We start from the raw sequence: 27971 nt of genomic DNA on the forward strand, positions 1-27971 counted from the left end.
TTCACAATAACTAGACTATGGAACCAACCTAGGTGTCCCTCAATAGATGAATGGATAAAGAAAATGTGGTATATATACTCAATGGAATATTATTCAGCTTTAAGGAACAGTAAAATTATGGCCCTTGTCAGTAAATGGTTGGAGTTGGAGAATATCATGCTAAGCGAAATAAGCCAATTCCACAAAATCAAAGGCCGAATGTTTTCTCTAATATGTGGATACTAATTCACAATAAGGTAGGGAGCACTACAGAAGAATAGTGTTACCTTAGATTAGGTAGAGGGAAGTGATGGGAGGGGAGGGGAGGGGATGTGGGGATAAGAAAGATAGTAAAATTAAACAGACATTATTGCTGTATGTATATATGAAACTGCATGACCAATATGATTCTGCAACATGTACACTCAGAAAAATGAGAAATTATATCCCATCTATGTATGATATATCAAAGTGCATAAATGCATTCTACTGTCATGTACAACTAATTAAAACAAATTAAAAAATTTTTTAAAGATACATAAATTTCTAAACTCAACAGTTTATGTTCTCAATGACTGGGTCTAGGTATACACAGGAATTTGAATTAGAAAGACTTTTCACAAGATTTCAATGTCTTTTCAGGATTGGGAACCAGGTGCTGCACTTTGTTATATACCCAGAGCCCCTAAGCATAGCTTTACCAAGAAGTAACCAGCTGCAGAACAAGCAACAACACTGCATCCAGGGTAAGTAAGTGTGGGACTGAGACCCCTGGACAAATTCCTGTTGATTCTAGGAAACACAGAAAAGTTACAAACACACATACATAAGTAAATACATGCACATGTGCGTACATATATGCACATATTCACATATAGATAGATTATCACCCAGAACATTTGTCACCTTTGGGACATTTCTGGTGTATAAAAAGGTTCACAATAAAAATGCAGTAAATGCCCATGAGTGCACCATCCAGCTTAAGACAGAAAATATTATTGATATAATAGAAGCCTTCTGGGTATGGATCACTAATAAGATTCCCACTCCCTCCTCCATTCTAAATTCAGCATTTTTCATTTCCATGCACTTGTCTTTTTATATATATGAATGAATCAATAAGCAATCAATTGGATTGTTTCACATTTAAAATACATAAATGATTTAATATAATTTTCCTATGCTACTTTCTTTTTCATTCAACATTACATTTGCTATTCATCACTGATTTTTTTGTATTTATTTGTGATTCTACAATAATTCATTTAAGTATTCTCCTATTGATGGACAATTAGGTTTCTGCTACATATTTGAAATAACCAAATACTCTTGTGATGATGCATATATACATATGAGAAATTATATCCCATCTATGTATGATATATACGTATGCATCATCATAACAGTGTGTGTAAAAATATATGTATATGTATATATATATATATATATATATATATATATATATATATATATATATAAAACTAATACATAGCTACCTGTGTTTTAACAAGTTTTCAGGAGGCTTGGATGCACTGTAAAGTTAGAGAACCACAAATCAAAGTCACTAGTCTGAAGTTATTTAGTGGCAACATCTATCCTTGGATATATGGCAGCGTTTCTTCACCTTTTATACGGAGAAATTGAGTGTCCATGTTATAAGGGGCACAAATTACAAAACACCATTATTTTACTGATTCTAAGTCTACTTGGGTTTTTCATTTCCTCTTGAGACCAATTTGGTAATTCATATATTTTTAGAAAACTGTTCAATTTTCATTTATTGACATAACATTAATAAATGGCTATATTGTTTTGCTTTTTTCAGTCCTTGTGGTTATGTGCCCTTTTTAACTCCTATTATTCTTAATGCCTTCTCTTATTTTTACTTGTGCAAATTTCCAGATATGTCTTTTTAAAAGACCAATTTTTGGCTTTTTAAATCCTGCCTATTGTATCCTACCCATTATTTTATTAGTTTCTGCTCTTAAATGCTTATTATTTCATTCCTTTCACTATCTTTGGATTAATTCTGTAATTCTTTTTCTAACTTCTTAATTTGGATTCTTAATGCATTAAATCTCTACCCTTTTTAATATAGGCATTTAAAGATAAATATTTCCATCTAAGAATTGTTGAGTTGCATTTCACAAGCTTTTATATTTAGTGTCTATTACTTTTATGCTTTAGTTAAAATACATTATAATTCTTCCTTAAACTCACTAGTTACTCTAAGGGCTATTTTCACATTTCCAAACTACTCACTTCTAATATAATTGCATTCTCAGAATTTCCTGTTGAGACTTTTTAAAAATCATTTTTGTGGTTCTGGGAATTGATAGCAGGGGCTCTCAACCACTGAGAAACATCCCCAGACCTTTTAATTTTTTTATTTTGAGACAAGATCTCATTAAGTTTCTGAGGCTAGCCTCAAACTTACAATTCTCTGGCCTCAACCCCCAAGTACCTAGTTTATAGGTGTGTGCCACAGCATCCAGCAAAACTTACTTTTTAATCAATATTTTTTGTTAGTGCATTATAGTTACACATAATAATGGGGTTCATTTGGACATATTCATAAATGCATAGTTTGCTCCATTTCAGTCCCTAGTACTCCTTCCCTTCCCCCTCCTCCCACCCCCGCCCCATCATCTTCCTTTAGCTCTTGGTCTTCCTTCTATTTATTTGTTTATTTTTAATTGGTGTATTATAGTTATAAAAGTACAATGCATATGATATATTCAAATATGCATGTAGCATAATTTGGTGAACTTCACTCCCCAATTGTTCCCTTACTTTTTATGTCCTTTTATGTAGTGTATTTTGTGATTCCATGTGCTACATGTGTTGTTGATTGTTGGTTAAAGGGTTTATGTATACTCAATAAATAAATTTGTTAAGTATGTTGTTACTTGGTAAGCATATTTGTTAAGTATGCTTACTAATTTTTTTTGCTTGCTTTGTCTATAAATGGTAGATTTATCCATTTTTTCCTTGCAATTACATGCTATGCATACATGTTAAATAAACATAAGGAATAACATATATAGAAAATTTAACAAATCATTGAAATACACACCCGTGAATTAACTTGCTACCCAAGTTAATAAATAAAGCTGGACCATATCCCTAGAGCAATCCTCATGTCCCTTTCCAGTCGTGACCCCTCCCTCATTGGCAAAAGTTAACTGCCACCCAGACTTTAACACTACCAATCAGCTGCTTGGTTTTGAATTTCACATTAATGAAGTAGTATACATTCCTTTGTGTCTTTTTCTTGACTCACAGCTATGAGGTTCATCACTGTTACTACTACACAGTTTGCTCATTTGAATCGCTGTATAGAATCCTACTATTTAAAGACATCACAATTTACATATCCTTTCTACTTTCGTTGAACACATGGGTTGTGTTGGTGTTTTTTCCCTTATTATATGGATATTTAAAGCATTTTAATATATGACTTTGAGTGTGCATCTATTAGACTTAATCCTAGAAGTCGTGCTGGTTAGTCGAAGGATAGTGTCTATTTTTGTTAATTATACCACCAGTTTTCCACAATGCTTTAACCAACTTGCACTCCAACCAGCAGTGAATAAAGGTTCCTTTTGCTCCATATGATTGTAAACACATGGCACTGTCAATCTTTTTAATGTTGGCCATTCTGATGGGCATTTGATAGCTTCTTATTTTGGCTTATTTTCCCTAGTTACTAAGCAGATGGATACCTTTTCCCATGTTTGCTGACCTCTTGGATATTCCTTTTGTGAGGAACCTCTTAATTTTGTTGTCTCTGTTTTCAATTTGATAGGATTTTTTGAAAATGGATATGAAGGAGTTCTTTACATGATGTGGATAAGGCTTTTTTAAAGTACAACTATTTGAATAGCTTCTCTTACTCAATGGCATGCCTTCTTACTCTTAGGTAGTTAATTTTTTTAAAAAATCACCAGATTTAGTACATGAAATATATCAACCTTCTCTTTAATACTTTTTTTGTTAGCTTTTTTTAAAAAGAAATTTTCCTCCATGAAGGTCATAAAGATATTTTTCTATGCTAACTTTCATAAAAGTTTTTTGATATAGGTCTATAATGCAACTGGAATTGACTTTGTACATAGTATGAATAAGGGTCAAAATTGTTTCTTTCCCACAGGAGTACTCAAGTGACCAGGCATGCTGCAGTGAGAAGGCCATTCTTCCCCACTGTTTTGCAATGCTGCAATGAATATTTTGAGGTTATGTTATTGAATGTAGCATCTTTGGAATTGTTTATCATTGTGTGGTTGAACTTTTTGGCCTTAAAGTTGATATAAGCAGAGCTTCTCCAGTCATTTCAAGTTTCTTTCAGTCTGTGTTTTGTTGTTGTTGTTTTACTATCATTTTTAGCATTTTTGAATCATGATTTTTTTGTTGTTAGAGTATTAACAATATACAGCAGAATTTGAGTCCATTGAATCCAATAGCATACTCTCACTTCTAACCCTGAGTGATAACCACTTAATATGAAATAAATATTTTGGACTAAAATTTTAGCTGCTGTCTTACATTAAACATTGATGTTTCTCCTCTTTCCTTATTTTTAATTGACAGATTTTTGTTGTTGTTGCTTTGTTTGTTTTTTTTTTTGGGGGGGGGGGTCTTTTTTACTTTTTTCTTTTTTTTTTTTTTTTTTTTTTAGTACCAGGGATAGAACCCATGGGTTTCTTAACCACTGACCCACATTCCCAGCCCTTTTTTAAATTTTTTATTTAGAGACAGAGTCTCAATATGTTATTTAGGTTCTCACTAAGTAGCTGAGGCTAGATTTGAACTCTCAATCCTCCTGTCTCAACCTACTGAAGCACTGGAATTGCAGGCATGTACCACTGTGCCCAGCAGAGGTTTTGAGTCTCACTATGTCTACTCCACCATCCAGGTTGGTTTTAAACTCCTAAACTCAAGCAATCCCCCTGCCTCAGGCTCCTAAATACCTGAGACTAAAGGCGTGCATCACACTCAGCTTGATGGGGGTGTTTTTAAAATCACATTCCTCAAATACTTAAATGTTAGAGTTAAAGATGATTTCTATTATTTTGTTCTTGGTATACTTTTTTAAATGCAAACGTAAAGTCTATTATTAATCCATTCTTCCATTCTTTTCCTAACAAATTAAAGGTCTTAGAACACTTTAAATTAAATTGTTCCCTACTATAATCTTATTAATTATCAATATTTCTGATTTTTTTCTTAAGTGAGAGTATTATTATTTCTTCAAACAATGATTATTCAGGCTCATGCCTGCTCTCAATTTTTATTTGTTCAATTTTTCTTGTACCTTATGTTTTCCTTCTAGGAAGTTTTTCAAATGAAGATCTATTGGTTCTAAATTGAGAATTTTGTCTGTCTACAAATGTCCTTATTTCACAGTCATTCTCAAATAATAATCAAGCTGTGTATATGCCCTTACATTTGAGAGTTATTTTTCTTTCAAAAAATTGAAAATATTTTTCCATTGTCCTCAGGCTTCTGCTTTTGCTATTTAAAAGCCAGCTGTTCAATCTATGTTATTCTTTTGTAGAAAAATTGCTTTTTCTCAATGGCTACTTCTATAAGATCGTCTCTGTGATTTTGGGATATTGGAATTTTACCACTATTTCTAGGTGTATGTATCTTGATTTGTGTAATCAGTTATTAAAATAGTCAAAAATTCTGCCAGGTGTGGTGGCACACGCCTATAATCCCAGCGGCTTGTGAGGCTGAGGCAGGAGGATCATGAGTTCAAAGCCAGCCTCAGCAAAAGTGAGGCACTCAAGAGAGACCCTGTTTCTAAACAAAATACAAAATAGATCTGCGGATGTGACTCAGTGGTGGAGTGCGCCTGAGTTCAATCCCCAGTACCGCACCCCCCCAAATTCTTCTACTCCTTGCATCCAAATTTAGTAGTATGATATTGCCTACCACCACTTCAAGACAGATTGTCTATTTCTTTACACTTTGACTCTGTATTTGAAATATATGACTTTATTTGAACAATAAAATGTTAGTAAATGCAATCAAATAAACAGCCTTTAAAAGTACCAGCACACTAGGTACTTGCTTTCTTCTTCTTCTTTTAATCTCAAGGCTGCCATGTGAGTAATCCTGAGTTAGGCCACTGGAGAATGAGAGGCCATGTAGGGAGAACTGAGGAGCACCAGACAACAGCCAGCCTGCTGCCAGAGATGCGAAAGTCCGTCTTAGATCATCCTGCCACCCACTGATGTACCAGCTGACCACAGACCCTTGAGAGCATCCAGCAAGTATCTGCTTAGACAAGCCAGACCAGAAAAATCTTCTGACCAAAGCACAGAATTGGAAGCTAAGCAAAGTGGCTGTTCTTTAAGCATCTGTTTTCTAAGCCACTTGATAAGCAGCAACAGATAACATACGTCTTGATTTCATTTATTTCCTATAATGAGAATTGATTTACTAACAATTATGATCATAATATAACCTCTTTTTCTTTTTCATCATCTGGAATTTTAATATATATGTAATATGCATACATATTTATTATACATGTAATATATAATACACACATACATACATATACACATGCACACATTAAACAGATGTGTAAAATTTTTATAAACAATTTTTCCACATTTAACCTCTTTCCTATTCTCTTGTCTTTTACACTGCACCACTATTGGGGTAATAATAATACTTTCCATTTCATGAATGCCCTCCCTATTTAAGTCTAATCTGTAATTTAGCAGTTTCACTGAGGTATTGTTGTTGTTTGTTTGTTTTTTGGTTTTTGTTTGTTTGTTTGGTTTTGGTTTTGGTTTGTGTTTGTTTGTTTTGCTTTGATGACTATAGTGTTCTTTTCTAAAAGTGCTTTTCAGTTCAACTATTCTTGGTCATATTTATCATCTCTAGTCATCATATGTTCTTTAATTTACTGTTTTGTTTCTTTAAACATTTTAAACATATGCATTTAAAAAATTCTTTGCCTACTAATCCCAATTTCTGCAGCCCTTGAAGGGCTAATTGAGCAATCACTGTCACTCATAATGGCTTACAAACTCATCTTTATGGACCTAATCTGTGGGCACCTTATGAGATCGCATTGAAAGTGACCTTTTCCAAAGCCTTTTCTAATCAGGAATCTCCAGGTACCAACCATCCAGGACCACTTTAAGACAGCTGATTGAGCTTCATAGATCAAGTTAATCTAGGGGTCAAGCCTACGTGAAGATAGGGCTAAGGTTCAGTTTTCTTTTTTTTTTTTTTTTTTTTTTTAGTTTTAATGAATTTACTTGTTTAGATGATGTATACCACTTGGTAAGAACTGTCCTTTTGATATCTAAAAAAGTCAAACTCATAGAAGCACAGGGTTCAATGGTGGCTATCAGGACCTGTGAGGAAGAGGGATATGATGGGATATTGGTCTAAGGTAGAAACATTCATTTAAAAGATGGACAAACATGGGTGGTAATGATTATGTTAATTAATTGTATTACAGTGACCATCATACAGTGTATAATATACCCAATCATTACACTATACACCTTGAATAGAGTCACACTTAATCTGTCAATTTAATACTTTTTAAAAACCATTGGTACAGCAAAAAATAAGAAGATAAATGATAAATTGAAATAAATAATTTTTAAAATAACCACTCCTTTGAAAGGAAAGTTTTTTTTCCTTTTGAAAACATTTAAGTAAAATTAAACAATTAAAGGGTAAATTATCTTTGTAACTATGACTTCATACATACCATATGCAAGATTGTATGGCCTAAATCAGGGATAAAGCACACATTCACTACATTCTGGTGCTTTCTCTAAAACAGATCTTAAGTTTAGATTTTATTTGCACACCAAAAATATACCTATGGTCTTATCTGATATCTAGCTACTTTAATTAAATGTACCAATATATTAAAATAAATTCTGAAAATGTTCTTGTGTGTCATTCCATTTCCTCTGCTCTTATTTTCTCACTCTTCTCCTTCTTTTGGTCCCTGTCTTTTTTACTTTCTAGTTTACTACTGCACATCTAATGCTGTCATTTCTTTAAATCTTCATTATTCAGGTTGCTATTTCTTTTTCTCTATCTTTTCTACCTGAATGTCATATGCACAGATCTTATCTGATTTGCGTTTGCCTTCTGGTATATCATAGACAAATACAATAATGTCTGTGTCATGGGCATGAATGTGTGTAACTTTTATAATTTAGAAATTCTTTTTTTTGTAAGAACTAAATGAAATGATTTTATTTTATTTTTTATTGGTTGTTCAAAACATTACAGAGCTCATGATATATCATCTTTCATACATTTGACTCAAGTGGGTTATGAACACCCATTTTTACCCCAAATACAAATTGCAGAATCACATCAGTTACACACTCACATTTTTACATAATGGCATATTAGTGACTGTTGTATTCTGCTACCTTTCCTATCCCCTACTATCCCCCCTCCCCTCCCCTCCCATCATCCCTCTCTACCTCATCTGCTGTTGTTCAATTCTCTCCCTTGTTCCCCCCCCCCTTTCCCCTCACAACCTCTTATATGTAATTTTATGTAACATTGAGGGTCTCCTACCATTTCCATATGCTTTCCCTTCTCTCTCCCTTTCTCTCCCCCAAGGTTCAGTTTTCAAAGAAGTGTTATTCTTTCTTGTCTGGAGATGAGATGGAGTCAGGCTAGTTATTGAATGATGCTATACAGTAGGCTTTCTCTGCCTACCCTATCAATGGAGGTCTAGTTTTCAGGTTTCTAGCTTTAGACCAGAAGTTTCCATACACATCCCAAACATACATGGACTCTAAGACCTTTCTTGAGAAAGGTCCACACAGGTTGTTGAAATTTAAGGCTCTGAAATTTTCCTACATTGCTAATGGAAATGCAAAATGATTTAGGTACTTTGTAAAAATAGCTTGTCCCTTTCTTATGAAGTTAAACATGTACTTAATAAATGACTCAGCAATCCCAGACCTACATATTTACCTTAAAACTTTTGCTCACACAAAAACTTGTATGCAAATGGTTACAATAGTGTTATTTATTATTGCTCCAAATTAAAAACAGCCCAAATCCACCAACTGAGGAATGGATAAACTGTGTTTACAATAGAATTGAAACACTGCTCAGCCATAGAAAAGAACAAACCACCTATACACACGACACCCAACATACATACTTACATAATTACATATATAAATGATTTCATTTATGTAACATTCTGGAAAAGGTAAACTTCAGGATCATAAAACAAATCACCAGTTGCTACAGGCTTAAATTTGAATACAAAGGGCATGTGGAAATTTGGGGAGGTGATGGAATGCTTCTTCATCTTGACTCTAATAGTTATTATGAGACTACAGGTTTTCCAAGGCTCAGAAGACTAGGCATTTAAAGGGGCAAATTTTACTGTATGTAAATTATAGCTTAAATTTTTTAAAAAAGGAAAAGGAAACATCTCATCCTCTAAGTTTCTAGAATTGGTGGACACCCTTCTGGTTTTCTTTCTCTTCAATATATTTGGTCCCTAAAAGATTTTCCTTCTTACAAGTGCAATGATGAGTTTTAAAAGATTTCTGTTGTATTTTATCCAGACTTACAAGAATTTTGAATCAAGAGGATTTTTAGAATATCTGGTCTACCATATTGCCAGAGGCAAAAGTCTGTCATTCTTTTAAAGAACAAGACTATCTTACAATTTCACGGTGTTTTCAATTCATTTTATCGCCATATCCTTGTGTCTTCTTGAAGTACAATAATGCAGTTATTGTAAAACCCTCTTTACAAGCAAGAAAAACAAAGCTCAAAGAAGCTGAGATTGGGTCCTATTTTAAGTATATAGATAGAAAGAGATCTCTATCCCTAACTGAATTAATATGTACTTATTGGTTCTACAACCAATTCAAAGATTATCATATTACCTTAAGTCCCCCAAATCAGGCGGTTAAGACACATTCTAAGGATCAGCTACATTCTGGATCACCCATGCCTGAACATGCCTAGTGCAGTGAGCTGTGTGACTCTTGGACATGTCACTTAACTCTCTGCCTGGTTGCAAGCTATCTACTTTATAAAGTCATTGTGACAACGAGATGAGTTAATTCATGTCACACAATAGAAAAGCATGTATGTGGCATACAGTAAGTGTTCAATTATCATCAATAATTATGCCATGTCCTTCCCACTAATTTAATCAATACACATCTCCAGCAACATTGAGAATTAAGCATCATATGTGGTGTGTGTGTGTGTGTGTGTGTGTGTGTGTGTGTGAAAATAAAATAGAAAGTTAGTGCTTACTTTGAATAAGCCATGCTTTTGGTTTCGCTGACCAAGCCATAAATTGCTTCCTGGGGGAAGGTTGGTCTCTGGAGTGTCTATCACACGTTCATAAATCCTGCAGAGGCAAAGAACACAGTTACAATAGAGAGGCTGAAAGCAAAACCAAAAGGTGCACATTCTGTTTGAAGTCCTGCCGCATTAGCTGCTGGCATGGACAGATGGAGACAAGATATGGTATGCTTGAAATGACAAGGAATGTGAATGCAGGGATCTGGACATATTATCTTATCCACCCTACCTCCTGCCTTTTGATCATCTCCCTTTTGGCAGAGGAAAGAAGAAGGCAACATTTTTGTTTACTATGAGCAATGAAGTTGACACAAACCAAGAAAAGCAATTTTATTCAAATGATAAGGTGAAAAAGCTTAGGTTCCCAGAATGCAAACAGATCAACCAAGTGAAGACAGTAGGTAATAGTAAAATCAGGAAAATAATCCTCATTATTGGCTGGCTACAAAGCCCATGGACTTCCCATTATATCCTACTGTTGCTGGACTTTGGTTTAGTTAGCTGCCACTCATTTTTATAGTAACCTCAGAGAAGCCCTTAACCCAGTGGGCTGCAGCTGCCCAGATGATCACATGCTTAGTCTACAAAATCCAGTAACTGAAGTCATTATCCAATCAAAAATCTTTATTGACTGGGCATAGTGGCACATGCGTCCAATTCTAGAAATTCAGGAGGCTGAAGTAGGAGCATTGCAAGTTCAGGACCAGCAGAAAGACCCTGTCTCAAAATAAAAACCAAAAAATAAAAAGGGCAGAGAATATAGCTCAATGGTAAACTGTCCCTGGTTTGATCCCTGTACCATGCACTCACACAAAAAAAAGACAACTGTTTAGGTTCCACATTCCACACTAAGCAGCAAGAAAATAGAGCAGTAAAATTATAAAACCATAAGGTCCATCAGGCAAGGTGGTGCACACCTGTTATCCCAGCAGCTCAGGAGACTGAGTTAGGAGGATTGGGAGTTCAAAGCCAGCCTCGCAAAAGTGAGGTACTAAGCAACTCAGTGAGACCCTGTCTCTAAATCAAATACAAAATAAGGCTGGGGATGTGGCTCAGTGGTCAAGTGCTCACGAGTTCCATCCCTGGTAACCACGCCCTCACAAAACAAAAACAAAAACAAAAACCACAAGTTCCAATCTCCATTCAACAAAAGGGAGGTACCAGTCTATAAGTGAAGAAAATCTTCATCTGATACATAATGGGCATATAACTAATACAGAGGAGTCCACAACTCCAGGATCTTTGAAGATTCCTTCAGAGCCTGCCAAACCACTGATTGCCTGTTTTTCAGCCCCACCCAAGCCCAGTTAATCAGTCACAAATTCTTATAATTGTTCTCTCTTTAGAAATGGTTACTGCAATCACCAGCTGATGACAAGCCTCCAGCTCATCTCTGGCAAATACCTCTCCACACCCCAAGCTCAGAGGGTTCCCAGGGAAGATGAACTGTCAATCTCAGTTCCATGTGCAATCTCAGTTCCTGCCTATTCCTGCTTTCCTCAGTCTCCTCACAGAGCAGCTGCAGAGAGTTCATTCCTCAGGTGTGTCCAGAGGTCAGGGTGATTAACCCATGTTTCCTGCTGTGAGAGAGCTGATGGCCTCCTGCCAGAGGGTGATGTATTCCTCTAGTGACTCTCAGAAGGAAAGTGTGGTGGAACACAAGATCCTCCAGTTGTGTGAAGCAAAATGAATGATCGCAAGACTGGGGCAGTTGGGAGCTGCCTGCCACTCGGCAGCCTTATATCTTAGCTTCATAGCCCATTACTCTACTATCCCCTGGAAACCAACAATATCTGGAAAGTATTGTCAGGAATATGAAATGCATCAGATCTTTCTCTACTAATTATCTTTCCATTATAAAATGAAACTCAAAATATAATTAAAGGAAAATGTTTCCCTTAAAAAGACAGTCTGTGTTTTCTTCACAGCAATCCAACCTTTCTTTGTTAGAATGAAACAATTTATCAAAACTGTTTCAACAAAAGGCCTTCTATATTCTTCCTCCTGAAAGGGACCCCCCACACATACACACAATACTAGTTTAAAAAATTAGAAACAAGTCAAATTTACAACAAAAGAGAAATGCATAAGTCTTAGTAGATCGGCTTGAAAGAATTTACTGCAATCATGAAGAGTGATAAATATGCAGGTTATGAAAAATGGTAAACTATATACAAAACAATTTTCACTGGAGAACATGGAATGCAAAATTATTTATGTACTATGGAGATAATGATGCAAAAATTATGTTCCATGTTGGTAAATATGAGAAAGGCCAGAGAGAAATGGAAATCACTGTATTTAGGAGAAGATGCAGAAACATAATTTTCTATAAGGTTGTTTTACTAATAAATTGAAAATGCCAAACCATTTACCTTAACCTTCATTTTCAAACATTTGCCTCTCAGAGAGGAACTTTCAGTTTGAAAGCTTTCTTTCTGGTGTTCAATATGCTAGAAGATGAGCTCCAACGAGCAGAGTAGGCCCTTAATCAATGTTTATTAAGTGCATGAGTGAATGAAGGACGGAACAATCTAAAAGATCAACTTCGTATCCTGCCTTGTCTTCTATAAGCATAATAGCTCCTTGTGCCTTAGAAATGGTTGGGAAAGCAAACATCTGAGGCCCACCACCAGCAGCTAGAGTAGAGCAACCCGTGACACATGCGTCAAGGTGGTGTTCCAATTTCCTCTGTCATACAGCCCCCACCAGGACCTCCTTCTCATGCCAAAAAAATAAAAAAATCTGCTTGATGCAGCCTTCCTCTAGCTCTGCCAGTTCTTTCCAAAAGGCAACTCTCACTAAAGGATTCCACAGAGCCGGGATAATCAACCAACTAGATATAGTTGCAGCAACAGAAAAAGAGTTTTAAAAACATGGTATTTTTTTTTTTAAGTGGAGGCAATGTAATTGAGAGGAAACATCTGGCAAACCTATGTTGAATGACATTCCAGAAAGTAACTGCTTATCCTCTTAAACATATCAATGTCATGAAAAAGAAAGATGAAAGAACGGTTGCAAATTAAAAGAGTTCAAAGATTGGGCTGGGGATGTGGCTCAAGTGGTAGCGTGCGTACAGCCCAGGTTCGATCCTCAGCACCACATACACACAAAGATGTTGTGTCCGCCAAAAACTAAAAATAAATATTAAAATTCTCCCCCCCTCTCTCTCTCTCTTTCTCTCTCTCTCTCTGAAAAAAAAAAAAAGAGTTCAAAGATACATAAGAGCTAAGTGTAAGATGGAATTCTGGATTGGATCCTGAGGCAGGAGAAAGAGTTCCATAAAGGATATTACTAGAAAAAAAAAACAGTGAAATTTAAATAAAATCTGTAGATATAATAATATTGTATTGACACTCAAATTTCCTGATTTTAGTAACTAGGAATGTATATTTAAGTGACTTCTTATATAGTGTATATTTAAGTGTCTTCTTAGGAAACAGAAATTATGGTATGTAGGGGTAGAGGGTCTTGATGTTTGCAATTTATTCTCAAAGGGCTCAAAATAACAATGTGCATCTACATAAATACATATACATATAAATGCACATGCATTATTTTTATGGAGAAAAACACAAATCTGTATAAAGAATACATGATTACTCTTTGTATTGTTCTTGTGAATTTTCTGTGAAATTAAAATTATTTTAAAATAAGAAGTTTTAAAAATACATTTTAAAAAGCCCCCCAAAGGTCTATAACATGTAAACTAAAAAGACACACATGCAAAACAGTATTATCTATCAGCCAAAGATACAGACAGGCTTGGGGATGTGACTCACAGATAGAGTACTTGTCCAGCATGCATGAGTCCTGAGTTCAATCCCTGGTACTGCAAACATTTTTTTAAAAACAAAGATACACATGGTGTCTTTCTATCACATGGCTTCTGAGAATGGTGAGGCAGGGAAAAGTGAATGACATGAAACAAGGAAGGGGTACTGCTCAGACCAGTGCTGGTAAGACGCCATAAACTAATAAATAGGACTATCACATTCCTACATGTATGCCTACACAAGAGGAAGTCATGCTGTCCATCTGCTAGACAAATGCATTCTGAATCTTGACCAAAAATAGTCTGCTGATCCCTGAGGTACAGTCTGGGTGGACTGGCTCTTGTAAACAGGCATGTAGGGCACAGTGATGTGCCACATAAATCTGGTATCAACCCAGTCAGCTGAAATTAAAGATCAAAGCTACTATTGTAAACTCCTTGCTCTTCAGTCTGGTAAGGAATGGAGCCTTCTGATACACACCTATTCTGGCTGATGGTGTTTCCTTAAAATCTGCAAACTTACCACCATTTGACCCAGCTATCCCACTCCTCAGTCTACATCCAAAGGACTTAAAATCAGCGTACTATAGTTACACAGCCATGTCAATGTTTATAGCAGCACAATTCACAATAGCTAAAGTGTGGAACCAACCTAGATGCCCTTCAATAGATGAATGGATAAAGAAACTGTGGTTTCTTTATCAACATTCAACCAAAGGCTGAATGTTCTGATAATTGGATGCTGATCCATAATGGGAGGGACATTGAAAACATGGAGTAATTTTGATGGGGCAAAGGGAAGGAAGGAGTGGGAAGTGGGTATGAGGATAGGAAAGATGATAGAATGAGATGGACATCATTACCCTAGGTACATGTATGATTGTACATATGGTGTGACACTACATTGTGTACAACCAGAGAAATGAAAAGTTGTACTGCAATTTTGTACAATGAATCAAAATGTATTCTGCTATCATAGATACCTAATTAAAATTTTTAAAAATTATATTGATAGAAAAAAAAATCCATAAACTTCTGACTGCCTATAACATACGTGCCACTGTCCTGGCTATGGGGATTCACACAGGCAAATTTAAGATGGCCAAGTCCTAGCAGGGTGTGCTGGCTCATGCCTATAATCCCAGCAGCTCAGGAGGCTGAGGTAGGAGGATCAGGAGTTCAAAGCCAGTCTCAGCAATTTAGCAAGGTCCTAAGCAACTTAGCAAGACCCTATCTCAAAATAAAAAATAAAAAAAGGCTGGGGATATGGCTCAGTGGTTAAGCACCCCTGAATTCAATTCCTGGTACCAAAAAATAAGATTGCCAAAGTTCTTTCCTTCAGGGCCAATGCCTGAGACCAAGAGACATCATGAATGTATGCACCTTAATTTTCAATATATTATGTGCAATGCTTCATGGTATCAAATAAGAAAGGGGAAAAAAAAGAAGGCTGCCTGCCATAGTCAGAGAAAACTTTTCAAAAAAGGAGGTGTCATAGGCAAGTTTTAAGTGAAGAATAAACTGGAACTGGCATGGTACATGAACCTAGTGTATGCCAAGTCTGGTGCTGGGGCTTTCAGTACACTATTTTACTTTATCCTCACAACACCACTATCAGGTAGGTTTTCCTGGCTAAGCAAGGTTAAAGCGCATGTCCACAGTTAAGCATCCTGTAAGTAACAGAGCTGGGACTTGAACCCAGATCCCACAATTTTTGCAAAGGCCACCTTCCTGTTTCGCCTCTCCAGACCAGGAAAGAATAGTCCCAGACACAGAAACTGCATCCAATCTATTATTTCCCAAAGAGTTAAAGTAATAAGAATTGGAAATAATACCTGGTTGCAGTAATAGTAAATACTTGCAGAATAAACAACGGAATAGATATAATCTTCCATGGCTGCTCAGAAAGTACTTAAAAATTTGGTAGTTTTTAAGCTAGGTCTGAGTAGAAGAGGATATGAACGGTACATCCTGAGATGCTGGTATGTTCTCATGCTACATACAGGGATCTCAGGATTTTTTGTTGTTGTTGCTGCTTGCATTTTTTTTTCCTAAAAGGGCAATGTAAAAACTCATTCAAGTAAATTATAGTTCCTAACTTCACTTATCAGGAAGGAAAAGGGGAAAGAAGTTCATGAGACAAAGCATGTGACCAAGGCTGGTTCACTCTCCCCAGGCCCATGGATTTAACCAGTTGATAGTAAAGGTCCATAGTGAGCAAGGTATTCGATCCCACATTCTTCTTTTAGATTGGCCTACACATCCATTTTTATATACTTTTGTTCATAATCCTGGCTTCTCTATATGTTTTTCTTTACTGATCTGAGACCCTCCCCACTCGGATGATACATTCCCCCATTGCTCAGCTTATGGCACTGTGCCCTACTATACCCTGGGGTCTCTGCACTTGTATCATGGTGGGTCTTCCTTTTCAGACCTTGCTACCAGGGAAGAAGGAACTGGCTTTTCCTGGCATCCCAGGACCTAGCACTTTCACCTGCAAGCTGTGCCTGTACTTCCTGACTGCTACTTCCACCTATTATGTGTTCATCTGGAAGAAAAGGAACCCTGGCCACAGCATCCCTGCACCTGTTCAGTGGTCTTCTCTACCTACCTGATTGTCCTATGTAAAGTAGCTCCTAACCATCTGGTTGCTCTGGTGACCCCAGGAATCTGTAGCTTCTTTATCAAGATTCAGTGAGCAGGTAGTTAGGAGCTGCTCTATAAAGGAGCAAAGATCAACACAGACGACTCCTCTAAATTAGCTCTTTGCTGACTGACAGTCTCCTCATACCAAGAAGCACCTTGAAAGCAAGAACACTGTTTTCTTCAATCCAGCATTTCAAGTGTCTGGAAAAGGACCCAGCCAACATAGGTGACTGCTCCATGTATTGAACAAATGAATGAACAAATATTCTCTGACACTACCTTCCAAATAGGAGGACTATAGTCATTTAGTTTCAAAAGCCTTACTAGGGCAGAACTTTATGATGAGCAGCTCACAAAACTAAATAATCCTGAATGAGAAGAGAGGTAGTGAAACTCAACACTTTACATTATTCAGATAGTCCTGAAGGAAATAAAAATGAATGAAAGGTGATAACCCTTTTCTTGTGTATTCCTCCACCATTCCCATCTCGTGAGATTTACACAAGAAGCTGGAAAGAAAGAGCAAGATGAACCCTTCTTACTGTTTTTCACACAGAAGAGAGATAGGGATAGTGAGTGTAAATCTATCAGGCAGACAACTCACAAAACAAGAAAGCCAGGTAGATGTATTTCAGAAAGAGAAGGAAAAATAGTCTGCAACTTGAAAATTAATTAGATCAAGTGCAATCCTTATGATAAGCGAATGATTTACAGCTTAAGTTGATTACATTATAATCCGCCCAAATTTATCACGTTCCCAGAGGCTGTCTGACACAACTAATGCATTTACTCTACAACCATCTAAAATCTCCCTTTCTTTTGGCTGAAGAAAACCTAATTCCCACTTAGTCACGTTTCTGAGGCTTTGCGCTCACTTGAGCCATTAAACAAGGTGCTGCCTATTAAGCTGTATTGGTAGAACTGTGGGAAATTTGCATGCTATTAGTATCTATCAGCAAAGTGTAGGCATCTCATTTCTAATACAATACCATGCAAAATTAAATATCCAGTCAAATACAAAACTTGCTTAGGATGAATGAATGCTGCAGAGTCACTGATACACTCCTTGTGAAAGTCACTGAGTCCAGGACTCACATAAGGAATTCTCTTCACAAGGCACACCCTCTCCTATTTATGACTTTGGTTAAGAATATCCTTGCTGGCAGGTGTCACGTCTATTTAGAAGGACAGTCAATATTCTATGAAGAACTTGATTTTTCCATTAAAAGATAAAGCCCTCGGAGCTCTACACAAAGCTATGTGATGGTTCAACAACACTACTTATGAAGGAATATTGGATTTTAATTTATTTGGACAAAGAAAGGCCTCTGAAGGGACTCCATAGTACCTTTCCCAATTATATAGAAGAATGAATTTCCAATGTAAATCATGTGAATCGACATGTATTATGCCCCTGTTCAATAAGACAATATGACACCCAAATGAGACACTAAATGAAGAGGTTTATCTTAGGTTTTGCCTGAAATTGAAGTAAAGCTCTCACGTGCCTCCCAGAGAGGAAAGCTGCGGTGACCTTCCTTTGCTATGCAAAGCCTCGTCTTCACCACCTTCTATCAGCATGAGTGAATATCAAGGTGCTCCCTGGAGAAATTTTCCTATGCAGAGCACAAGAGAATTCCCATCTGATTCCTAACATGGCGATGGGTGACTTTGAGTGCAAGGCTAAGCCCCTCTTCTGGCCTTATGCTAAAAGAAGGATAAGGCAGTCCTTTCCCTGTTGGTCTCATAGGGCAGATGTGAGAACAACAAAGTTCTTGAGCCCCACCAGAAAAGCAAAAGAAATCTCTCTGGTGTCACAGGCATTATTCTTGACACCCGAAAATGGTGAACATTCAGACCTTAGGTCTTTGCAACTCCACACAGGGGTCCTCAAAGCTAGCCTACTGTGACAGGGTGCTCTTCCGACTGTTTACTGATTAGTTACTTGTTGAATTTCTAACTCAGGTTTTCCTGGCTGTTGTAAATTATTTGCTAACATGGAATACATAGCACACAGGGCTCGTTCCAGAAGGACATGAAAGAAATGCCCCCAAGAGGAGCCCTGCAGTCCCCTCCTACCATCTGTTTAACAAACCCAGATGACACTCAACAAATAACAAAATCAAAAACTAACCTCTAGCATTATACAGGAGAAAACAGACTGCACTGGGGATAGGGACTATGCAGATGAACACAGTATGCCCCCAACAGGTAAGAACTGAATTCCCAGCTAAATCCCTTCAGAAAACAGGAGGAAAGACCTGTGGCAAAGCTCAGTAGGGCTTCCAAACTGTTCATTGCAGCTGGTTGCAGAGCAAATATAAATGCAAACAGAGAAGCAGAGACAAAGATGAAACCTGTAAGGAAGATGTCTTTGGTGTGTTAAATAGGAAGGCCGCAGTGTGCAATTGAGATTAGCAAATACTGCAGGAAAGACTTTGCCAGAGCAGGATGTGAACAAACTCCAAACAGGAGAAAGATCTTCTCAGACATCAGTCTACTTGAGGCCTGTTTCATTCACTTAGAAAACACTTGTCAAATGCATGCTTTTTCCTGCTTACCAACTAAATTTTAACTATGTCCTTTTTCTCTCCTTATCTGGACCTCCAACTCAAAGATGATTTCCATCCTTAACTGTATTTTTGTCTCTAATACCTCCCTTCCACTAGTTCTTACCAACCATTACTTTCTGCCTGAAATGCATAATCCAGATGTGGATTCTGTTTTGCAGATCAGGGTCAAATAAGCTTATAGAAATTTGTTCCATTGAGGGTTTACATCTGTAATTTGGCAGAATAACAGATTTGAGCTTCTTGAATCTGCAGGAAAATATGAAGCTGACATGACGGCTTCACTCATAAAAGAGTTAGTATAACACCATCAGGATTAAAAGAGATATTAATAGGTGGGGAAGAGTACCAACTCAGATAAGATAAAATTGAATGTGGAAAAATGAAAGTTTCAATGCTTGGGGTAAATATGCTTCTTAAAGACTGAGAACTAAGGGTCAAACAGAAATACATACTGAAAAAAAAAATCTTAGCCCTTTTGGTCAATAGTGAACAAAGATAAGGCTGTTATACCATGAGAAGAAGGTAATTATCTCATTCTAGTCTGAGTCAACTTGCCCAGAGATAATCACACTAGAAATTTCAATGATATACTTCAGAAGACAACAAGCAAGATTGTGAGGGCCTCATGAGCCAAATCAATTGATGAATGGTTGAAGGAACAGAGATGTCAATCTTCAGATTAAGGGAAATTTGATAAGGTCTTCAAATATTTGAAGACTGTCTTATAGAAGTAGGATGAAATTTGCTGATGTCACTCAAAGGAGTGAAGTAAATATCAACAGGTGGAAGCTCTAAGGTGGTCATTTTGACTCATGATAGGAAAAATTTTCTAGCAGTCTGAGCTGAATACACAGGGAAGGGGCAGCCTTGGGAGGCAGCAAATGTCCATCCTCTGCAGAGTGTTCCAGCAGATGAGAGAGGACCACTGGACAAGTATCGTAAACTTCAAATCTGGAGAGACAGACTGCCTCAAAAGCCACAAGAATCTCCTTTAGAGAGTATTTACCACACGACGGAAGTTTACATACTTTAAAATTCTTTCAATAACCCTAAAAGACAGATATTGCTGTCCTCAAATGACAGACATTCAGAACTTAAATGACTTGCCTAGTGTCAATCAGTAAATGGTAAGCCTAAATGAAAACCCAAGTGTGAACGTCTGCCATACCACGCTGCCTCATCTTCGGGTACTTCTGACCTTAAAAACTCAAATATTTCAGTCATGTGTGGTGGCACACACCTGTAATCCTAGCAGCTTGGGAGGCTGAAGTGGGAGGAGCAAAAGTTCAAAGCCAGCCTCAGCAAAAGCACGGTTCTAAGCAACTCAGTAAGACCCTGCCTCTAAATAAAATACAAAAAAAAAAAAAAAAATAGGGCTAGGGATGTGGCTCAGTGGTCAAGTGCCCCTGAGTTCAAACCCTAGTCCTCCTCCCCAAAAAAAGTCAAATATTTGATCAGTGGATTACATAAACAGTAAGAGATACAAAAAGATCATTTGTGTCTTACCTTTACTATTTATGCTTTATGACTTGAGGAAAGTTGCAGATTTTCTTTGGTTTCTCAGGCTTTTCACCCATAAACTTTCTTTCTTTCTTTTTTTTTTTTTCAGTAACAGGGATTGAATCCATATGCTCAAGCATTGAGCTACATTCCAACACCTTTTTGTTTTTCATTTTGAGATAGGGCCTTGATAAGTTACTGAGGCTGCCCTCAAACTTGCAATCCTCCTGCCTTAGCCTCTAGCATCGCTGGGATGAGACAAGGACCACTGTGACTGACTCATCCATAAACATCCATAAACTTTTTTTTTTTTTTTTACAGTGCTGAGATTGAACTCAGGGCCTCATGTATGCCAGGCAAATTCTCTACCACTGAGTTAACTTTTAATAGCTATACAGATTTCCCATGAACATTCAGATAACACACTCTAAAAGCACTTTATAAGGTAAAATGTTTTTTTTACAAGTGGAACATTATTAGTGTTATTAAGTAGAATTGATGCTCATATTTTCACAGAATAATCTAAAAAAATACTTTAATTGAAAATATTTTCAGACAAAATATCAAAAACTCTATGGAAGCCACTTGGCTTGACCAGTTAAAGCACCAAGAACCCAGTGTCAGCCTCACAATTTCTACATGAGGAGCTACAGAGCAATCTGATAGTAGCAGAGCAGAGCATGAACCCTGAATTTACTCCCTAAAAGGTGCCCCAACAGCACATCAGAGCCATAGCCCTTGATCCTATCTATTCCAGGGGTTAAGATCAGAGGTGCTACTCTTAGTGTTCAATTTTATCCTAGGCTAGTTGCCTCCAAAATACTTGCCAACGTTCATGAGGGGTGGTAATTTGGTGGAAAACAATTTTATTAGTCACTTAGATGAAGAGTCAATGTTAGATCCTCATGATGACAAATGAAAACCCAGTTGCTTCTATAAATACACATTGGTAACCAGGACTCTGGGGGTTGGAAAGGATATATAAAGTCTTCTAATCCAATCTCCATCTGCTACTTGTTATATAAATATATGAACGTCCAAAAGCTATGTGTCATGCAGGGACCATGTATGTCATTCTCATGTAACAGTTTAAAGCTTCCCAAAGCAAATGGTTATCTCCTGAAGGCCCTGAGATTGAATATTTCCAAACAATGCATGTGGAATATGTCAGGGTCTAGCAGCTGTGATAAGGAACAAAGGAAATGTTTTGCTCTCTCTGCACAAAGTCCTTAGACAGCCACAGTCTACACAGGCACACACACCTGCCCCAAATATTATAGTCTCTCAGATTCAAGCAGGGATTCATATTCTTTGACCTTTTTACTTTTTCAGGACTTTGAAATGCTACAACAAAGTCTTGGGGCATCAAGTTCTTCAAAAAACAAATTCCTAGGCCTCTCACAAAATCTAACTTAGAGGTACCAGCCTGACCCCACAGACACAAGAAACCCTGATGGAGGCCTGATTTCACATGGTCGGACCTCAGGAAGCAGAACCAGGCTGGGTTGGGAGCTGATCCAGTCAGACGTATCTTCACTACAGCCGAGCAAACCTGGGACTCTTCTTAGAGCATCTCCTGGGTAGACTGACAGGTATAGGGAGAAATTTCTCTACTGGGGACCATTGCTAAAAATTTTTCTATCCAAATTAAGGGGGAAAAAAACAGGAAAGCAGTTCAAAGGAAAAAGAAATCCTTCAACATCCACCTTTTTGTGAGGCATATAAAGAAATGATGATTTCTCCTGACCATTCCCATGAATAACGGTCGTGAACGATAAATGCAGGAATAGATAGATGATTGATGGATGGATGGATGGTAGCTAGGCAGGCACCTGTTAATTTATTTTTGACAAGAATAGTATCATATCCCTGGCCTCAAGAGCCTGAATTATAGTGTGAATGAACAGCAGTGAACAAATAACATTATAATTTAATTTTAAGTACCCGTTAATATCATGAAGAAGTATAATTAGAATGAGCTGGATTTTCTCCACTTTTCCCCCTCCAAATGTACCCTTTGTCCCTCTCTGCCTTGCTTTGTGCCCTGGAAGAACGATCTGTGGGTCTGACCCCAAGTTACCTCTCTCCCATGGTTCCATTTTATCTCAAACAAAGGGAAAACCAACAGGAAGGCAGGCATGGACCCAGGAAGGGTTAACTCATGAACAGAAGACTTAGTTGAGGGCTTGGCACACAGTACTAACTGCGTAATGCCGGCTGCTCTTATTATGAAAAGAATAGAAAGAAAAAGGTCCTTACTGCTAAGTGGTGCTTTCATATTTTTCTTCTTTCAAAGCTGCCTTCTATAGTCTTCCTGATATAAATGTGCCAATACAAACTTGATTGTTTTTTAATAATGTTTACAGAGAGGACAACTTGTGTGCCTTGACTTCTGCTTTGTAGTATGCACAATGAATTATTCATTTAGTTTGGGGCTCTGCCTTTTTAAAAGTAATCATCGTCTTCTTGAAAGAAATTCTTATTTTTTTTTCAAGCTATCAGTCCTGTCAGACTTTAGAAGTTCACAATCACCAAAGAGGAGCAAAGCAATTTAGATAAAAATTTCCTGTTCTGAAGGAAGACTTTTGTTATTAAATGTGAGGCATTCAATAGTAACTGCCAGCTGTTTAATCAAAAAGTTATTGTTCAATGTGGAGGAAAAATTGGAATTTGGAAAACAATGGGCTACAACTCTAAGCTCAGAAAGTGTCTAATGAAGTTTCAACCCCTTTTTTCAAACTCCGGGGCTCATCATTTAGACTATAATGGCCCATTTCCGATAAGGCATTTCCTGGATGATAATAAGAAAATCACTGAGATGACTGAGATCTCCTCCTCATCCCTTTAATTATCCCTTCTTTTTAGTGGGCCCTTCATGTTCAGGTTACAGGGTATAAATTAAAAGCCGTTTCCAGACATGTTTCAAATAAGCCTATTATTAAGGACATGCAAGTGACTCCTTTATTTCCAAAGACCAAAATGAATGATAAAAGAAAAAATTAAGAAGGTGAGGGAATTATAAAATGCATACTAGTAAGAGAGGAAGAAGGTATTGAAGACTAATGGAAACAGAATAGATAAGAGGCGGAAGGACCCTATTCTAAATCCTGGGTTTAACCCATCAACCCAGGGTGTGGCTTTGAACAGATCACTTCATCTCCCTGTGATTATTTCCTTGCCTTTTACATAAAGAAAATGGAGCCTGCTCTCCTTCTTACCTATTTATTTTGAGTCCCCATGAATAGCAATTACTTTTTTTAATTGTATGTATCATATGGGTTTTTTTGTTTTTGTTTTTTGCTTTGAGTGCTCCCTGATGCTAAGGCGATAAGGTGATCATGAGCCCCCTGAATGTTCCTTAGTCTTCTGGGTCCTCCAGTGACTCAGTGTGTTAGTTTGATTTTCATTGCTGGGACCAAAATACTTGAAATGAATAACTTAGAGGAGGAAAGATTTAGTTCTGTTCATGGTTTCAGAGGATTCAGTCCATGGTTGGCTGGCTCCAGTGCAGAAACATCATGGTGGAAAGGCAGCTGAGAAGCAGGGAGCAGGGAAACACAGGAACAACAGAGTCCCCAAGGCCACATCCCTAATGACCTACTTCCTCTAGCTACACCTTATCTGCATACCTTCCAGTAATCCATTCAACTATTCATGAATTAATCCATTTTCTGGATTAATCCAGTGATGAGGTCAGAACTCTAATCATTGACTAAAAGCCCCACCTCTGAACTTTGCTGTCCTAGGGGTTATGTTTACAATAAATAAACTTTTGGGGAGACATTCAAGAGCTATACAATAACACCCAGCTAAATTATTTTTCTTATGTTTGTTCCATGGTATAATCTGCTAAACTTTTAATATTATCTCTTTTTTTCTCAAGTTATTCAAGTTGTTTTCTGTTATAACCAAAGTGTCTTAACTAACACACAAGTGTGTAGGAAGATACATAGAAAGTTAATTCAGCCTCGAATGAAACACTGCACTAAGAATCGGGATGCTCACTTACCAGAGTACATGAAGATTAAAATTCTAATCTTCTCACCATACCTAGTGCCTATCCCACTCACACACTGTGATGTAATCAGCAATGTTTGGACAACATGAAAGCAAACATCAGCTTGTATTTGCTTTGGCTTCACCAGTACCTAAACTAGTTCCTGCAATAGAATATATGCTCAAGAATGATGGTTTTTATTTCATTTATTTTAGCACCCATACACTCAAATTGTGTCAACCTGATCAGTTTATGTATATCACCACCTTCCAAGACTGCATAGTGATAAGCCAATGAACTAGTTTGCTTCCCTCTGCCTCATACATGAATTAATTGTCCACAAGTCAAAATGGATGGAACTGGAAGATATTATGCTAAGTGAAATAAGTCAGACAGAGAAAGAAAAATCCTGCATGTTCTCTCTTATATGTGGAAGCTAAAAAGAAAAAAAGAAACTGATCTCAATGCATAGGAGAGCAGAATAGTCATTACTAGAGTCTTGGAAGGTGAGTTGGAAGGGGAATAGAAATAAGTTGGAGAATAGGTTCCACACACTTAGAAGAAATAAGTTCCAGTGCTATACGCCAAAGTTGGGTGACTGTGGTTATCAATAGCCTATTATATACTATATGAAGAACTAGAAGAGAAGAGCTCAAAAGTTCCAAACATAAAGAAATGATAATGAGATAGAAATGCTCTTTACTTTGATTTGATCAGAATATATTATATACATGTATTGAAATGTCACACTGTACCTTATAAATACGGACAACTATTGTGTGCTAATGAAAAATTAAAAAATAAAATTTAAAATGTTGTCCACCAGCACTTCCCATACTAGGTTCGATGGGAAGATTGAAATGCAAATCGTCATTTGAAAGAAGATATTTGGAACAACTGGAAAATTACTCAAGTAAATGCCTTGTTACATTTTCATTTGTAAATGAAAATTGGTATGCATATTCCTCTAGTCTCTGAAACCTTCACTCATCTCTTGTTATGGTTTAGATATGTGGTGTCCCCCAAAAGCTCATGTGTGACACAAAGCAAAAATGTTCAGAGGTGAAATGATTAAATTATGAGAGTTTTAACCTAGTCATCGGGTTAATTCTCTGATATGAATTAGCTGGGTGGCAACTGTAAGCAGGGAGGGTGTAGCTGGAGGAGGTAGCTCAGTATGGGCATGCCTTTGAGTTTTACATTTTGTTCCTTGTGAATAGAGTTCTTTCTCTGATTTCTGGTTGCCGTGCACTTCTGCCATGATGTTCTGCCTCACCTTGGGCCCAGAGCTGTGGTGTTGGCCAACCAAGGACTGAACCTCTGAAACCTTGAGACAAAGTTTTTATCCTCTAAATTGTTCTTGTGGGCTCTTTTGGTCACAGTAACAAAAAGCTGACTAAAACATCTTTAAATAGATGTCATAAACAACACTCTCAGTAACACATTAACTGAGAAAGTAACCGAAGAAATGTCAGTTAAGTACATGCATGAATAAATGAACTACCTGATGAAATTAAGGCCTTAGGAGTCTCTCCACTCCACTTTACAGAGATTCCAACCACAATAAATTATTTTCATGTCCTGGAAGTTTCATGCACTCTCTGGCTTCCATCTTTTGCATTCTGGTCCCTTGATTCCAGATACCACTCAGAAGCTATTCTCGCCATATCTTTTCTTGAGTTTTATTGAAAGTGCTACATTTGTCTTTTTTTGTATGTTGCTGTCAAAATGTCTGATGCCAACCTGAATTTTGTTTATTTTTTAGTGATATGTGTTTTGGCCTTGAGTTTATTAAGCTTCTTTTTAATTTTATTTAAAATGTAATACTTTTACTGAGATAGATCTCAAAGTTGACTTTATAGGTCCTTGACTTTATAGGTACCAGATCCATGATAGGCCTTTTCAATATGTGTTTTATTTTCTTGCATGGTAATTTTTAACAACTTTATTGATACATAATTCACATATGATACAATTCATCTATTTAATGTATATGCATCAATAAATTTTGATATATTACATTATTAATTTTTTCATTGTGGTAAACATGTGTAACAAAGAGTGTCATTTTATCCATTTTTGCTTGGAAAATTCAGTGGCATTAATTATGTTCATAAGGTTGTGTAACCATCATCAAATCAGTTTCTAAAATGTTTTTTATCACCGTGAACAGAAACTCTGTAACCATAATGTAATAATTCTCTATTACTCCTCTCCCATACCTCAGTCTACTATTTGACTCTATGAATTTGCCTATTCTGGATGTTTCATTTAAATAACATCATGCAATCATCATCATTGACATTGTCATCATCATCACCATCATCATCATCACCATCACCACCACCATCATCTCTTTATTCCCCAAAACTATGACAGGACCTAACGCATAAAACACACTCAATAAACGCTAAATGAAAGGATGATACAGACTCTTCCTCCTTCTCAATTATAGTAGCACTTAAAATAAGCTTGTCACATAGTTCAGCACTGCATCATACAGTATTGTCTATTAACTATAGGAGTCATTGTGTTGGTTTTATGTGTCAAATAAGACCACAAGCTTCTAAGAAGATAATATGTGCATTTAGTTCTATGTCCCCCATGGTACTACGCAGGCTCAAAAATAAATAAGAAAGCTTGACAAAGATCCTTTAAAACACCTAGTAAATATCTGAATCCTCCTCTAAATATTCTGGGCATGTTTCTGTGAGTTAGAACACAGGTCTGAAGAGAAACCTAGAGCTTTTCCTCACCATCAAGGAGATTTCAGTGGCTGCACTGAACAATTAGGAAGCAAGAGATACCTTCTAGGTTTTATGTTGTATTGAAATAAAATAACGTTTGTAAATCACAAGGCCTGGCTTGTAGTAGGTGCTAAAGAAGTGGCAGTTCTTTGGCACTGTTCCAACTAAGCCCTCTACTCCATCCCACCTGCTTCATCTGACAAAAATCCACATCAGTGGTCTTTTTCAACCACAGAAAGGCTCAGTGGCACTTCCAAACCAGCCAGAAGCTATCTCTGTTCTGTACCCATTTAAAATATCCTCACCCATAGCCTTCTGGCCCCACAAGACTGCACAACAGTCTCCAATGCTTAGCCATTTGATGGTTCTCAGAAAATCAAGGCCATCTTCTTCATTTTTTTTGT

The 27971-nt window shown here is 37.0% G+C and overlaps 1 protein-coding gene across 4 annotated transcripts in view; it reads right to left on the reverse strand.

Annotated features, from left to right (window-relative positions):
- The window catches only part of Nell1 (neural EGFL like 1), an 826302-nt gene that overhangs the window by 630162 nt on the left and 168169 nt on the right, over window positions 1-27971 (reverse strand). For all 4 annotated transcript variants that reach the window (XM_077797508.1, XM_077797507.1, XM_077797506.1 and 1 more), the window contains one exon: window positions 10276-10372. In XM_077797508.1, the coding sequence (XP_077653634.1) occupies window positions 10276-10372 (97 nt within the window). The remainder of the gene's footprint in view (window positions 1-10275; window positions 10373-27971) is intronic.

This window comes from Urocitellus parryii, chromosome 4, assembly GCF_045843805.1.
Source record: "Urocitellus parryii isolate mUroPar1 chromosome 4, mUroPar1.hap1, whole genome shotgun sequence".
Lineage (NCBI taxonomy): Eukaryota > Metazoa > Chordata > Mammalia > Rodentia > Sciuridae > Urocitellus > Urocitellus parryii.